Below are 18,342 nucleotides of genomic sequence, written 5' to 3'. Positions count from 1 at the left end.
AAGTTGAAATTTGGTACACAGTTGGGGTACGTCACAAGAATGCACACTAAGAAGGGATTTTTCGAAATTCCTCCCCATGGGGGAGAGGGACAGGATTAAGGTTTAGCACTTCCATCAACAATGGAAATGTTACGTAACAATGGAAATGTTAAGAGAAAATGACGTGCAAGATGCAGATGCAGTTTTTTTTCGTTTTTGCGGGAAGTCGAACATATTTTTAGACCCATCTAAAAACTTTCTAATTAGTCTGGAAACAGGGAGACCTAATTTTTGCATTCTGTGAAGATGGGTAAGGTTGACTATAACGTAATAATCTTAATTAATCTTCGCTATCGTTACTTTTGCCTGAGCAACGCCAGGCCTACCTGCTAGTTGATATATTTATTTCAAAAAATGGCTGACAAATTAACACATTAAAAAATACATAGAATAGATCAAGACATTTTAGTCTTTTCTACATATTTTTTAATGATATATGTATTAATTATGTAGCAATAGTGAGTATATCTATCTGTAGTTAAATTTTAATTTAAAAAATATTGGTATTCAGTGGCTACTCTCAAGTTAGTGACATTTGCATCTTAGTGTTTTGCAGTGGCACCTTGGACAAAAGACAATATTCTTTGTTGGACATGTGGAATTTATGCTATTATGAAGTGTTACCAGTGAAGAATGCTAACTTATTTGATCCTAGTGTCAAGTTATAGTGGTAAAAATCAGATAACTTTTTTTTTTTTTGAATAACACAACTGAATGTTGAGTTATCGAGAGTCGAGTTTCCAGGACTCCACTGTACTAGTCTAATTTTTCTATAAACCAGTCAACAGCAAAAACCTCTCAACTTAAGCCTAATTTCCTTGTTAGTAAAAACATTTTTATTGTTACTGTGATTGTCTCATATGATAACAATGTCATTTCATTGTTCTTTCCTTTAACTAGGAATAATTACAATCAATAGAATTGTTGACCAAAAGGGAAACTAAAATGCACACTATTGGCAGCCTTGACTGAAGGCCAGAAATTCGGAATTAAAAAAAAATCGGTCAGAATAAATGATTGACTAATACTGACTGACGATTCCTTGCATTTATATAGCAGTCAGTTTGCTAAAACTCTTCAAGAACAGCTGTCCTTGGATTTTTCAATTCCAATATTTTCTTTTATTGACTAACAGGATTAGCTACAGGACTTTGATTATATCAGATTATTTGTTCTTTTCATCTCAGATCCAGGTGAGATCTAATGTAGAACTTTCTTGTGCAGAAAGATTGCTATTAATATACATCTGTAATCAAACCCATTGTTGTCTTTGTAAAATATATGACGAAATACATATTGGGGCTATTGGTTTCATCATAGATGATGCTACAATCAGTGAAAATGGAGTCAACTTCATTTTCTTCACTTTTTTATTACATATTATGATTCTAAATAAAAAAAAAAAAAAACAGTTTCTGATTTAGAATTGTAACTTTTAGAATAGAAACTTTTATGTAGAACATTTTTTCAAAAGATGTACTTATTAGAAGTTATGAGTGTTTTGAAGTTTAATGTAATCACCCACACTATGCATGCAAGAATCTGTAGCTATCTGTGAAGTTTGTTGCAAAAAGGAAGAAAAATACTTTAAAAAAAATCACTAGGAAACTATTATTATTTGGTGGAATCATTCTTTTTCTTCAAATAACTGATACAAAACTCATGCCACGGTATCAAGCTTGTGATAAAGATATGTTGATCTTGATTCCACCAAATATTAATAGTTTCCTAATATTTTTTTAATCATTTTCTTCTTTTTTTGAATTACATACTGCACTGTTATTATTTATAACAGTGCAGCATTTAAGCAATTTGAATGTTGATCTTGTCTTTATGATTAGTTGCATATAAACAGAATTTTTTTTTTTGAAACTTCTATTGTTTCTCAAACACAATGCAGCGCAATTTAACGATCACTTGGCTTCCTTTCATCTTTATTCTAGTTGTTACGCGTGTACATCTCGCGTTTCGGGCTTAATACGTCCCTCCTCGGTCAACTAAAATTAGTTAAAAATAAGGATTTTTACATACAATATTTTAAATCAGGCTATACTTTAAAAAGATACAAGCTAATTAATTATCTCACAGGCATACCTCAATATCACGGACTTCACAAACCGAACAAGGTTTCACGTATGCGCAACACGCACGCAACCTACATGCATACACTGGCACGTCTGCATTAACAAATATATGACATTAATTGTATTGTCAACACAGCATGTTATTGATCCTAATAAGGTTATATTGAGTTAGAGAGATTTTTCTGTTTTCAAAGATTTAAATTAAAAGCTATTTATGTTGAACAAATATTATCATATGTTATTTTAGATGCATATTATAGTAATACTGTATGCATTTTTATGATATTTACTATTTATTATTTTCACAAAAAAATATCTTCACACATTTTCCTCCAGTCTCAAACAAGAACTTCATTTGGAACATTAATGTCGTAATTTTTATCGTACGTTGCTATGCTAGCTTTTTATTTATTTTAATTACTTTGATAGACTTTTAATGTCAGTAGAATAGTTCTGAATCTGCAGCGTTTGGAGATGCCAGCACTCTCTGTCCCTAGCTTTTTTTTTTCTCCTCCTCCAGTACATACCAAAGTTCTGATGATTGGGTTTTCCCATCTATCTGGATGCCTGCCAGGTTTCCTCTTTGTGTCTGTGGATACCAGTTAGTGACTTCTTTGTTTAAATATCTTACATTATATTTTGTTTGTAATTAGTAACCATGATTATGGTACAATAATTATTCCTAGAAGAAATAATTCTAATTTGTAATATTTCTATCAGACTAATTTTGGAGTTCCTTCCCTTAAACTTATCTAATTAATTTCTAAACATGCATAAATAAAGGCTGTCTTTCTTATAATTTTAATCAAATTAAATCTAAGCTTAAGTAATTGTGCAAAACAAGAAGAAGCAGTAGAATTGTGCTAATTACTTTAAGTTAATGAGCTGTTAATTTTATTACAGATAGGTGTGTCTGCTTAGCATAGTTATTTGATGATCGAACATTTCAATGATGATCAGATATTGGGTTCAAAATATAAATATATTTTTAACAGTTATCAGCTTATCAGTATGAAGATTTAGCTAAATCAAAATTCTACTAAAATACCATTCCTTTAACTTAGGACAATTGTCTTAAAAGTTCGTTTGCATTTAACAGTTGAGATTTAATTATTTTAACGTATTCTTTTAAAACTCAGTACAATAAATATGAAATTAAATAATTTACATAGATTTTAATAACTCGCAAACTATTAGTAATTAAAACTAAGTCTCACGTAGACTATTGGTATAGATCGATATCCTCTTTACTATCATGAAGAATATTCTCTTATTGAAAAATGAACTAAACTAATTCTTGTAATATGAAAGACAGTTCTCAGATTTCAGTTTTAGTTTGTTGTCTTACGTGATTTCTGTCAAAGACTTGCTATAATGGTTGTTTGAATATAAGATTTCAAAACTAGTGTGGTATTGCCAATAATTAACAGTAGCTATACCGTAAATAAATAAGTATTTTTAAGTTTTAATAGGTTTGAATGAAATTTTTTTTATGCATTTTTTTTGTTTCTTTCCCATACATAAATATTAAATCAAGATAAAAGTTTTATCTCTAATTACCATAGATCCATTTTCAAAATACACAGAGCCTAATCTTGAATTTACACAATAGATTTGTTCTGTGTAATTTGAAAAATATGTAGATAAAGGCATAATGTTTTTTTCTAATTTGTTTTCTTGGGAAGTTGTTGGTCTTATTTTAAAACACAAGCTTTGATAATGGATTTTATTATTTCTGTTTAATTTTTTCATAAATTTCCTGATATTGAGCTAAAGTTGTGAATAAATACATAATGGAGAATCATATCACTCTGAAAATGTGCAAGTTGAAAGTAACAATGATGTGATTGTGGTATCATGGTTAGTATAGGCCCTAAGTATTCAGTATTTTATTTTAAAATTAAGTAAGGATATTTTCCTACTAATTTATACCTAAATCATGCCGGCTGATTCCATGTAAAACTCCAACTTTTAATTGGGACTGAAAATAATTATAAAGCTACTATGTAATGATATATTTCTGTTATTTTGTTTTATATTAATTTATCCTATTTTTTATTTTATTACTATTACAAACATAAGTTTTGCAACATGAAGGATTAACATGTCGACTTTTAAAAACTGATGAGGATGTTTTCAACAGTTCTGTCGATACATTTGACTTCTTCTAGAATGCAAAACAGAAATATAAGAATATTCTCATTTAAATTTGATTTAAACTTTTCAGGACTGATTCCTATACTCTTCTTAGCATTTGATTTATCCTGATTTTACATGGAGTCAGTCTACTCTGAAACTAGCCATTATCTAGCTAAAATTATGCAATTAAAGTAAATTGGATTGGGTGTATACTCAATAAAACAGAATTAAAGTCATGAACAATCTAGAAGTTATCTTTTTAAAATTAACAAAAAAAAAAAAAAAAAAAAAAATCGCTTCTTTCAACCATCAATAAATTTCAAAAAACTGCTTTATTATAGGAATAGAGTATTTTTAAGCCTTACAGATTGATTGTCAAGATCAAAAATATTTAAAACTATTGCAGTTTTGTTTAAAAAAAACATACAGTAGACCCCCCCTATAACAGGGGTTCATATAACACGGATTTGTATAACACGGCGAATACATTGCAATCTTGTTCGTATAACATGGTAAAACGTCATCTTCAACTTGTGTCGGAACAGGATTGGTCGAATCTGGACCAATAGCAGACATTGCACAAACCGTCGAGTTTAAACGAGCAGCGGACCTACTAAAAATCATTTATTATTTAACGGCCATAAAAATTATATTTTTATTAACAATGTCTCCAAAGTTCAGCGAATTTTTCGCAGAAAAATAACTTATCGGGAAACACGCGCCTGCCGTTCGACGAGCCACTCTGCAACGAAAACAAGCTTAAGCAATGGCGTGTTCGAACGGTGTGCACTCGGTAAGTATTTCCACAATTTTTTGATAATAGCATAGTTTATATGGATTATTCCCAAAAAATTATATGTGATTTAGAAATGTTCGAGCCAAATGAGTCTAGAATTGATTAATTTTATGGAAGAAAACCTTTCAAACAGCCATAGCCCCTAAACTGCACACGTGCCGGGCTGTGATTGGCTCATGTATTTAAGTGACTCATACAACACTGAATTCATATAACACGGAACGTATCTACCGTGTTATAGGGGGAGTCTACTGTATTTTTTATATATATACTGACATTTCAAACTTTAATATGAAAAGCCCAGTTATTTCATGTGCAATATGTATCATAAATGAAATTGGTTATTATCAATTTATCACTATTTCTAGTTAGCTACCTCCACTTTCAAAACATACTTCTAAATTGAACATCTAGGAACATCCAAGAGCAGATATAAAGCTAGGGAATCTCTCTACTTTAGCATAGCATCTGCATCATCATAAACTACATACATTATGTGAAAACTATGCTAAATGAAAATTAAATACTCTATTCTTTGTGTAATATGAATGATCTATTACTTTAATATTAAATGGTTTTTCAAAGATTGAAGTGAATTTAAAAAATAGTCGTAAATAATGATAAGTATGATAAAAATTTCTAATTTAAATATAATAAATTGGATAAAATATATTACTAAAGTTTACAGTTACATATTACAACAATGTTTTATGATAAGTTTTCTGTATAAGTGGAATATTTTCAAATATTAAAATTTAATTATCTGAAATTTGTATAATTTGTAAGACATTTTGTGCTAAAATAAAATTTAAAAAAAATTTTTAAACTAAAGTTTGGTCGTCATATAATTTTTGGTTAATGTTACCTTAGGTAGCCAAGATGGCGGCTCGTCTCCGATTCCAGCAAGGAAACAGTGGATGCACATTCTAACCTAACCTAACCTATTCTAGTAAATTACCATAATTATTAGCAACTACATTATTAGGTTAGGTTAGGTTAGAACGTGCGACCACTGTTTCCTTGCTGGAATCAGAGACGAGCCGCCATATTGACTACCTAAGGTAACATTAACCTAATTTTTATATATAGGCTACTTCAATGTAAACAATATTCCAAATTTACTAGAAAATTAATAAATTTGTAATATTGTTACGTATTATCTGTCCATAAAGATTACAAATTTCAGAGATTTAGTAAAATTTAAAAGGAAAAAAAAAATGTGCATCAGTTGTAATATTTAGCATAAATTTAACTATTTAACTTATAATAAATAATTTATTTTGAATCTAAATATTGTCTTTAATTTGCTTATTATCACACACTACTAAAAATCTAATGAATTTACTAATCTCTCTTATTCTCTTCCTTACCTCTTCCATTTTCCTTCATCCATGGTATTTTAATTTCTTCGTCACCAACCTGTCTTATGTATTCTACTGTCAATATTTGATGAAAATATATAAAGGAGGCAGAGCAGTTCCTGGCAGGATCGTGGAGCCACTATCCTACGTCATGGATGGCACCAGCTACAAGCTCTGAATCCCAGACCTATGGTGACAAGCTTATTGGGAAGGTGGCAGTTCTTGATATATAACTCTGCTTCTAAAGAACATTTAGTTCAAATATTTTCTTTAATTTTTGTGATGTTTGTGTTTACTAAATGCTGTATGCTTTAAAGATATATTTTGTAGTTTGAATTTTATTATTATTATTATTATTAGTTTTTTCTTTTAATAGTTTTGCTGGTTTATTCAGTTGTGTGTTATTTATTTTATAAATCATATTTGCCTCAATATATATATATATATAATTACCTTGTCATTGCATGGCAAAATTGAGTTTAAAATAATTAGATCAAAAGCATATTTTGCTTTTCTCACTTTAAAATATTATTTTTCTCAGTAATGTAATATTCTATAATGAAAGCTAAATGATAACTTTAATTATTTTTGAAGAGAAAATTAGATATATAAGTAACTTCTTGACTTCATTACAATGAAATTAAGTGAATTTTTAAAAAGTAATTTAAAGGAGAAGTATTATGGAAGAATTGTTATCACAGTAAATATAAATTTGAAAAATATTCTATTTATGATTTTCATAGATTATATTGCTAAAATCATAGAAGTTACTTTCTTACAGTAGCAAAATTAATGTAGAAAATTTTTTACGCATAATATGAAGATATAATGTTAATTTTATTTACTGTGTTAAATATCTTTTTATGTGATTATCTTATATTTATTTTATTTGTTTATTATATATATATACACAATATATATTGATGATATTATATGTATAATATCAATAAATACTGCGGTATGGAGTTTACTACAACGTCTATACTTCTTCCTGTAGACTGGATGAAACTTAATTCTTTCTTACACGAAAAACCTTGACAATCCAGTGTTTTTATATACAACTGCAAACGTTTTCAACCCCCTTCGGGGTCTTCATCAGGCACAGCACAAAGGTAGTTTCAAATGCCCGTGAATGGAACCAAGAAACCAAAGCGAGTTCTATTCCAATTTTTGAAATCAAAGAAATTGGAAGATATTCCAATTTCTTTGATTTCAAAAATTGGAATAGAACTCGCTTTGGTTTCTTGGTTCCATTCACGGGCATTTGAAACTACCTTTGTGCTGTGCCTGATGAAGACCCCGAAGGGGGTTGAAAACGTTTGCAGTTGTATATAAAAACACTGGATTGTCAAGGTTTTTCGTGTAAGAAAGAATTACTACAATGTAGTAGGCAGTATATTACCACTGCAGGAGTTATGCTGCATAGTGCCAAAGTTGTCACTTGGCAATATTTTTAATAAAGTGAAGTAAAAACCTGTCCACTTATTTTAACGTTTGGCTCGAAATCAAAGCACAAAGCATGCTTCGGGAAAAACAGCAGAATGTCGAGCTCCCGTACAGTAGGGGTTCCACGCACCACACACCTAATGATGCGATGACATCGTGCGGCAAGTTTGGATAGGAGAGCAAGAAGTGACATTGAGAACTGAAGGCAGTTTTCTTGCAATGCTGCCCAGCATTTCCAGATTGGAGATTTTTTTTTTATCAACTGACAGAAAATTTCAGGAATTTTTCAGGGGTGACATTTTTCACTTTGATCTTTTTTCAGTAGACTAAAGCATGAAAATTTTGACTTGACAGAATATGGGAAATACTATTTAAGTATTGTGATCAAATGTGTTATTTGGAATTATTCATTAAAAAATTATTTAAAAATGATACCTGTTTCTAAGTGACAATTTAACATGTTACTTTTGCATTCCAGACTCCAAACTGGTAAAGCTGCCAGAACTTACATTATAATCAGTATGCAAAACTGGCACCAATAAATAATTTAAAACTGGCAAAATGGTTGACGATTTTTTAAAAATTTTCCAGAGCTAACCCCGACACCGATGCTTCAATACAATATCAATATATTTAAAAATCTTATATTGATCTTCTTTGGCCTTTCTTAAAAGTTTACAGAAAGGTATATGTATATTGTAAACTTTTAAGAGTGGCCAGAAAAGATAAATATGAGATTTTTAAATAAAATTGTTCTAACAGAGAATAAAATTCAGAAGGAAGACAAACTAGAATCATAGCATAATTACTGTAATTTCTGGCATATAAAATGCAGTCATTTTTCAGGAGCATTTTTTACAAAAAAAATTATACATTGTTGAAAAAATTACATTATCTTATCATTCGTTGATTGAAAACAAATTATTAGAGAAATTGTGTAAAAAGATCATGTACGAAGGAAAAAACGAGAGATTACAATAAAAGTTAGGTTAGTACTCTGTGTTTAAATGAAACCAGTTTCATTAAAAGTTACATTTCACTATAAGAAATATGAAAACCGTCAAAAGTATTTGTAAATCTTTTATCCTCAGACAAAGAATTTGAAATGTATTTGATTTCAATTTGTAATGTGCTATTCAATTTTCAAATTCTTTGCCCGAGGATGACGGATGCAAATACTGTCAAAGGCACTTGTCAGGTTTCTAAACAATGTTAATATATCTTTATTGAACTTTTAGTAGAGTACTAAATGCCACTAATTTGTGCGCTATTGGATCATTGGAATATCAATTAATATAACAGTTGATGCTGCCTGGCTTTTGATACTCTGGTACAAAATTGTCTATTTACAAAACAGTTATCTAAAATGTTTACTTCTGATGAGCTTCTGTTTTATTTTAAGGTTAGTGCACACCTTATTGTAGTTTAACTTTCTTGACAAAATCTTTGAACGAGCTATCATTCCTCCATAAAGTGATTAAATCATCCACTTACAGATTAGTTTGATAATACTTGTGTGTTTCCTTATTACTACCCAATCTACCACAATTTCCGCTAAGTTGCCTGAGGACGGTGAGCCCATTGGCACTCCTACCTTTTATCTACATTTCTTATTTAATGGGAAATATGAGCCGGGAGAAGTCATTTGCCTGACCTACTCTAATTCACTTTCCCTTATTTCTAATGGGACTAAATTGATTTAGACTGGATGACTGCATTTAGATGTTAATATACTAAGGACGTTAAATGCGGTCACTCATTCTGAGAGATCATTTGAAAATCGTGCAGTTCTGTTTCAATCTTTAGTCCATTTAAAGTGGATGAAAATCATTTGCTTTACAAGTGAATGACAATTTTGCTGGTTTTTATGTTATTGAGTTAGGTGTTCTTTGATTTGGACTTTGAATGATTCAAAGTTTGAACAACAACCTGGAATGAATTAGATATGAAATACGATGCACCACTGTACCAGGTTTTGAGTATATCAGGATAGCCGAACAATGTTTCATCCACACGCTAGGAAAATATTGGAAAGTCATTAATGCACAGGACTATGTAAACATAGACAACAGATAGATACGTGGGAGCATTCAATTCAAGAAACTGGGGGGGGGTACAGTTAGGTACTTGATTAATAAAAAGGATAATAAGTTGGGATATACTATACCATCCCAGACTTCAAAATGTTGTTGGTATTTCATGTTTTAAAAACAATCATTTTGTTTTTATTGAGTTAAAATGGTTTCTTTTATGGTGTACTGTGCATGTGGATTTTTCATTTTTTAATTAATGTTTGATTCACTGGAAGTTATAAAAATATTTGATCTGTGGTTAATTTAAAGAATACAAATATTGTTCCTTTTTAATGAATTGCAAACTGATGTTCTAGGTCAGGACAGAAAACATTTATTATTAATCAATTAAAGACTCGGCTTCCTGAAGTAAGCATTCTTAATAAATTTTTATAGTAACACGGTGCCAAATATTTATGAACCAGTAAAGTAATATCTAAATTACCAGAGGTTCTAGAAGCAAGTATTGGATGGAGTTGGTAGAGTAACTCGTAACATATCTGCGTGATAGATAAACAGGAATTGCAGTTTGAGTTCCGCTCCAGGCTGATCTTTCTTTCTGAATAATTTTATGTTAAATTTGTTTATTTCTAATAATTATTAAATTTAACATGAGATGGAAGCTTCACTGCCTTCTTCTAGTCCATTGCTTGAAATCTTAGCAATTAATTAGCTACTGATGACCGATACTCTAATGATATCAGTCATTGTTAAGTAAATCAGACTAAAGTTAATAAAAATTATGGTTTTATTGACTCTGACATTAAAAGGCCTCCCTAAAACAATTAAAAATCCTATAACTAAAATTTGCTAATCATAATTCATCCGGCATATAATTGAAATTAGAAACATCAGCAATTTAAACCACCGTACTATACTGTGAACAAATAGTAATTAAAATTATGTTTAAAACAATGATTAAGATTAATATAGATAACAATTACATTATCAATCAAAAACTGAGACTGCTAGTGTGAAAAGACAGCTTACAAATGTCTGTTTATGCAATGATGAGGATAACAAAGATGATTGAATTTTGATTACAGTAAGTGACGTTTTCATAGTGTAATTTAACTTGCATGGTTTTTGGAACTTGTTAATTTTGATAACATTAAATAATCACAATAAGTGGATCCTGTATTTATAACAGAATTTCTTGTAAAAGCAATAACAATATTTTATTAAAAACTTCAAAATTGTTATAATTTCTTGTTTACAAAAATTATATTGTTATACATTAATCATAAGGCAATATGATTTTCAAACATGTCTATGAATAAGACATTTTTCAAGGAGTCACCTTTGTTCTTTGTCACAAACATTCACAATCTATAGAACCCAGCCAGAATAATTGGGGAATGAGTCTTGAAGTTGGGTTCTGAAGAATCCGAAAGATTTTTATGAATAAACAAAGGGGGTACTCTTTGAAAAAGGCTTGTTAGATATAAATGTTTAAAGAATGGAGAAACAAGAAAATTATCATACGGGCATTAAACTAGGTACAAATGTCGCTACAATTACTAGCGCTTTCGACGAAACTATTTCGGTCTTCGTCAGGTAGATAAAAATGGTTAAAATCCTAAAACGGTTGGTTCCAAAGCTCTAATGCCATTAGATTAATTCAAAAAAAAATTTGTTCGAAAAAGGATTTTAACTGTTTTTATCTACCTAACGAAGACTGAAATAGTTTTGTCGAAAGCGCTAGTAATTATAGCGATATTTGTACATAGCCTGTATGATAATTTTCTTGTTTCTTGCTTATCCAATAATCAGCATGAAGTCCAACTACGTTACATTTAAGAATGGAGAAATGATGTTAACTATAGTTAACTTTTATAATAAATAACACTTCAAGCCCACGACTTTAATTTAGATTAAATTAGTTATCCTAATAGATAGGGTTTTAATTTTGTCTTGGTTTACTACTTGTGTTAGGGTTGTACTATGTGTATGTAAGCTGATGAGGGGTCTTTGTACCCGAAATACGTTCTTACATAAGTTTGATTGTGGTTATTAAAGGCCGTTTTTTTGTAAAATCTAGTCTGTCTATTCCAGTCTGCCTTGATGTGATAAGCCCTCCAATTTATTAAAACCCTATCTATTAGGATAACTAATTTAATCTAAATTAAATATAACAACTTTATTATGCAAATATTTTCAATAATGCTATTAACCAAATAATGTTTTGTTTGATAATACAAATTTTTTTGGATATATATTATCAGTGTAATCACATCAAGAATTTACATATATTATAAATTAATATTAACAAAATACAAACTGTACTCCACATTATTTGCAAATGGAATCAAATCAAATGGCCAGATTACAGGTTAAGTTTATAAATTAACATTATCTATCTTTAGTGTATAATTATTATCTTGTAGAAAATTTAATGATTAAAATCAATTAAGTGGAATGTAAGCAGAGCTCTTCGTAAGTCGGAAATTATCTGTCAAAGCAACTGCACGACCATTAAACATTATTTTCTGCAAACGTGTACAATTATGCAAGGTCGATGTCTTGACAAAGCTAAAATTTTGAAATTCGACTTATGGATCAGAATATTCCAGATCATATTTCTTCATGTAAAGTCTGTGAGTGAGTTGCCGGTTGTAAGCTGTTGCGCACTGCATGTCAATCAAGTTTACAATTGCTGTCAGTTTACATTGATCTCTATGACAAGTTTTTGTTCTTATGACAGGCATGCATGATGTCATGACAAAATTACATATGTGCAACTTAAGTTAAAAGCAACACGGTTAAAAGACACACTTATGCAGCCACGGGACACATTTGTGCTAGAATTCTTAGGCTGCTGGTTTCACATATGGGTGTTTCAAATGTTTCTTTCCATTTTTGTCGACTATGACGACGGACAAGCGTGTCCCCTGTACCTGCGGGTTTTGAAATGCTGTAGACAGAATGTTAGAAGCATATCGCCACATTTGTGTTTTCGTCAAGCCAAAACAGGAACATCTAGGCTGCTTCTAAAACACTCACACCAACAAAAATAATATTGGAGTAGCCCAAGACATTGTTAGTGCTGTGGCGCTGAAATTTAAATTTGCCGACTGGAAAGCTTTTGGTTAATTGATGCTATACTTTAATTTATATGAATAAAAACCATTTTGGGCTTTTAAGTTTTCTTCAGGTCCGTAAAAAATCCCCAGCTCCTCCTCCTCCACTGGCCTGGTATGTCTGGAGTTGATTAGTGGATTAGAGATGTAGATAATATAGTTAATCAATTTGCAAGGATAAGTGTTTGAGTTTGATTTTTTCTTCCAGATTCTTTTTATTTGAAATATAATTGTTAAGTTTTTGACAAGTTAGCGGCTTCCATCCTCTGGAGTGCAAAATTATAAAATAATTAATTAAAACATTGTAGCCTTAAAAGTAACCTATAATCAATCTGGCAATTCTATATAGTTTGAACAATAATTGATATTTAATATTATGAATATTGTTTAATATAAATTGTTCTGACCATGGAGAAAAAATAAATTTATTCATATTAAAAATGTGATTTCATTAATACGTTTAATCATAAATATTTATTTATGAATGTTAAACAAAGATAAATCAGATATAAATACATATTTGAATAATGGAGAATATAGTTGTTTTTTTTTCTTTTGTTGTTTTAATCTTTAATTTAATAATCTTAACTACTGTGTTCAGGTAATTTGTTCAGGAAATTAGTGCTTATTATAATAAGCACATTTAACTGTTAAACACAAAATCGACCAAAGGGAAAGTTGTTTGACTGGTTTTGTTACACAAGTTCCTCTTGTAGTTTGAGGGGTAAAAAAACAGTTTCATCTCCAGATACATAGAAATTCTCAGGTTTCCCTGCTGTCCTCACCAGGGAAACCTGAGAAACTGGAAAATGTCAGGCAGGACCGCGCAGTAGATTTTCTCAGTATGATGCAAGTCTTTGAAATGCCGCCCCTTAAATGCTACCTGCCCCCTTTGGTGCAGCCCGATGCGGTCGCCTCACTGTATCATAGCAGGACGCGCTCAGGGCAGGGAATTCATTCATTTTTTTTTTTTTTTGAATTTTACAAACATTAGCAGTTTAGTAGTTTGGAATAAAAAAATTTTTTAAATATGTGTATGCGTGTGCAGAATTATGACTAAGAGCCTTAGTCAATGGGCATATTGCCTGATAAAGCAGCTTTAATATGATGGAATAAGCAAGTCAATGACATAGCCAGTTTCACTTAAAATAGACTACATAACTGCTTCCTTATACCACTGTACTAAAGTTGTTTTACCGGGCAATGTACCTGATGATGATGATGATTTGCATAATTATGGAATCTGAAAATGAAATTTAATTCAATGGGTATATACAGTTTTAGTTGGATTAAATTAGAGATTTTTGGAAAAATTATAAAGTATATTAACATCATGTATATTTGTAGTTCCCAAATAATGCTAATTTATTTTTCTCGTGAACTCTGCTTATCTAAACTATTCAAATATATATTGAAATTACATATGCAATTTAAATATTTTAAACATACAAAGGTAAACTATTACTAACATTATTTGATGATTAATCAAAAGATATTAAATGCTATTTTTAAAATTTCTCTATGAGAGGACAAAAAGCTTATAATCAGATTAAATTCTATTAGTAATTCTTTATATGGGATACATACATCTTTTATGAAGTTTTCAGAAAAGTGTTTCAATGTCAGAGCCTGAATATTGTATACTTGTATCAGTATATTCTCTTCAAACAATCTTCAAAACAAACTGTAGAAAATGAACCAAGAGTAAAGAATACGATTATTCACTGTAATTCAAAATAGCATTTGAAATATTAAAGGTATCTTTTCCACTTAAATCAGCAAGTAAAAGAACTTTATATTTATGATACTAAAATAACAAAAGTTAACTGAAAAATATATTAGGGAAAATTAGGGAAAACCTGGAAAATTTAAAGGGAACTCACTTAAAAACATCTGTTGAATGGACCATCAATTACTGGAAACCGAGCCACTGTTAAGACAGCAGAGTTATACTACGTTTACTAATAAGCCATTAGCTTGATCCATCAATTGTTGATGAATACAATAGAATTTCATTTTAATGGATTACTTGGACTGTCAAAAATCATCTGCTGTTCTGAGAATCTGTTATATCATTAACAACAGATTTCCTGCGTATCCAGGATAATATCTGTTTGAAAAATTTATATTTTTTAACTTCTTATGTATAAGAAATACCTGTACTCGAAATTATTCAGTCTCTTGAGATCTCTATCCTTTATTCTATAGAAACATGTATGTTACAAAATTATACATTATGTTGTGTGTGTGTGTGTGTGTGTATGACAAAGCTGATAGAATCTATATATACTGTAAGCATAAAATGAAGCAAAGTACAGTACATATGCTCATACTTCATAATTTGTTAAAAAAAACTTGCCTGTTTTGTTTTGACGTTGCTTTTCTACCCATTGCTAATATCAAGTAGTTGTTGTACTCAATATCATGCCTGTTTGTTTATGCTAAAACTTGTCTGGAAAGACTTGATGGCCTTGCCAAATTTTGGCAATACTCTTGGACAAGTGTTGGAATGTTCATCAGGTGGCTCCTCCTCAATCACATTAGCTTGCTGACTCTCTCCGTCCAATTGTACATTGTACACATTCCAAATGTAACAAGTGCATCATCAAGCTCGACAAATTCGTTAAAGTCAATACCAGCATTCACAGTCCGTTCCCATGCACCTTCATCCAGCTGCAGCTTTTCTTCTACATCACGGTCCTCAATTTTATACTTACCATCAGTGAAGTGACTAGGCCATGATCTTGACCATGCATAAAGTGTCTATGGTGAAAGCATTTTGCAATTGTCTGAGGAATTACATTCTTTCAAGACATAAAATTTGTTGTATCTGCATGAGAGAAATTTTGTCTTATATCTTGGATAAGATTTCTTTTCATTTGCAACAAAGTGCATTGGACAACCAACTTTTGACAGTCTTGCTTGAAGGATTTTATATTCCTAATTCGAGCTGAAGATGGGTTGTGTTTAGGTGAGAAGAGCAAAGCTCCACATTTCTCAACCCCTGGATGTCATTGGGTTGCACAGAACAACAATCTATAAATGGGGCTGTTTTCCTGTTTCATGCACAGATTAAATGAGGAAAGAAATCTCTTCAAACAGTTCACTTGTCATTCAAGATTTTTTAATTAATTTGATATTTGCAAGGCAGGGATATGGACCTTCTTGAAACATCTTGGATTTCCATATTTTTCAATAGAAAGTAAGGGATACTTCTTAGGAGCCATCTTCATTGGCTATAAGCAGCAATGTTATTGTCTTCTTGCTATTTTTCCTGCTGAAACATTTTTTACCTGTTGTAAAAGTTAATATTTTGTTTGGAATCATGTTATAAAAAAAAGACATGATCCACAGAATGTCTTCAATTGTGGTGAGAGATATCTCCAAAATTTTTGGGAGCAGATCTCTCTCTCTTCCATGATTTGACAGTTAGCTCATCTACACTCTTGCTTTCTCTGCTTATAATATTGTATATAAACTGTCTCTTTCTTTGAATTTTTCAAACCATCCATTCGATGCAGTAATTTTCTTCTGGATTCCCATTTTTTCCACTTCATCTAAGGCTCTCTGGTGAACAGAGTGCATCGTGCAATGCCTACTACACATGCTTAATGAATCGGATTCAAGTTCCTCAAATTTGGTACCTCCAATTTTGATATGCTTTGCTTCTGAGCCACCAGATTTTTTGCTTTCTCATAAAATATTTTCTTTGTTCTTAAGAATTGTGTTGACTGCTTATGTAGATAGATTAAACTGCTTAGCAATATCAATTTGTTTTGTTTGAGGATTGTTTTCAATCTGCTGTATAATCTAGACCTACAAAGATTGGAATATGGGGTGATTATAAAGCTGTACTTATATGTCTATGTAAAAAAACCTTTGACATGACAAAGACTACGAATCTAGCCTGCATTACTGTATGCTCCTATCTTTTCTTTCAAGGCGATGATGCAATATTTTTGGGGTTCTTTTGGTGGTACTGTTGGTACAAAATGTATTGTTAAGTGATCACAATGGTATGATTTTAAGGTGCAATAGCCATGAGCTACCAGTAACTCTTGCTGCAGACACATGTCTGGAAGCATCAAGCTAGAAGTAGCTTCCTGCCACTAATCAGTGCGCTACAGGAGGGCACTGTTAATGTTGCAGCAGTGATTATATGTGTAATTTAATGTGTGTGAAATGAATTTTTTAAAATTCAGTACCCAGAAACACCCAAACGTTAATTAAATGTTGAAAAAATGCAATTTTTACGGTAGATGGGACAAGAGAAAATCTGTTATTTAGAGTTACAGATCTGCTAAAAGGAGGTAAAATTACATTGATGTGGTGGGACCTGGGAAAAATCCATTGTTCTGTAATCCATTAAAATGATATACTGTATATTAAAAGCTATTTATATGATGGCAATATTGCAAACATAGTTTTCTATAACATATTGACTTGTTTTTTTATCATCAAGTTTGAATAGATTGTCCAAAAGTCTGTCTTTTCCATTTTGGTGATTGTCTTTGTAGATGAAATAGCATAGTGGTAAGAAAAGAAAGAAAAAAGAATCAAAATGATTCAAATTTCTTCACAAAATGATAATTGACAAATGGATTTTGAACGAGTTAATGTTGTATAAAGAAATTTGTGGGAATAGAGGTCTATTATAAGAAAAATTAATAAAAAAAAAGTAATTTGTGAATCAACAAACAATAACTAAATTTCTCTAGCATCTAGATTTATCACCACTGAAGAAAGAGTGATTGAAATTGAAGATAAGGCTGTTAGAGATGTGATTTTGCTTAATTAAAATATAATAAAAGCGTGATTTGCTTTCACAAAAGAGAAATCTAGTCATTTCATCGTAGTAAATGTTTTTATATTATCTGTGCATAGATCTGTTGAAAATATTTTAAATTTACTAAAATTCGTCGTCACAGATTCTTTTAGTATCAATTTGCTGTTGGAATAAAGGTAATTTGTGAAAGCTTTTCCTTATAATTCATATATTATAAGAGTAAAAATAGGTCAATCAGGTTCAATCATTTTTTTCTTAAATGCCAATTTTAAAAATGGCATGAGGTTTTTATTTATTAAGAATAAGCGAATACAGATAGAATTTTCTAAAACAGGCACTTTGCTAAATGGAAAATATATAGAAAATTGTTCTCTTCTAATATTTAAAGTACTAATATAAACCAGAAATCAGTCTAACACAGAAATGGAACGCTTCGCGAGAACGTTGGTGGTGGTGTCACAGCCGCTTTCCAGACAACTGTTTTTCCCAAACGTTCTAAAACAGAATACAATGGCACCAGCCAGAATTTTCCTAAACAG

General features: G+C 30.7%; 1 protein-coding gene across 2 annotated transcripts in view; it reads left to right on the top strand.

The window, feature by feature from the left end:
• LOC136986267 (serrate RNA effector molecule homolog) overlaps window positions 1-18,342 on the top strand; it is a 52,675-nt gene that overhangs the window by 15,244 nt on the left and 19,089 nt on the right. The window contains exon 2 of one of the 2 annotated variants that reach the window (XM_067283764.1): window positions 6,524-6,631. The exons of the other annotated variant lie outside the window; for it this stretch is intronic. Within the exon in view, the coding sequence (XP_067139865.1) occupies window positions 6,524-6,631 (108 nt within the window). The remainder of the gene's footprint in view (window positions 1-6,523; window positions 6,632-18,342) is intronic. 2 annotated transcript variants of the gene reach the window in all.

The sequence above is a fragment of the Centruroides vittatus genome, unplaced genomic scaffold (genome assembly GCF_030686945.1).
Source record: "Centruroides vittatus isolate TY-2023 unplaced genomic scaffold, ASM3068694v2 contig_1213, whole genome shotgun sequence".
NCBI classification, from domain to species: domain Eukaryota; kingdom Metazoa; phylum Arthropoda; class Arachnida; order Scorpiones; family Buthidae; genus Centruroides; species Centruroides vittatus.
The sequence above is the reverse complement of the archived record's forward strand: the minus strand, read 5'-3'. Positions and strand labels throughout refer to the sequence as shown.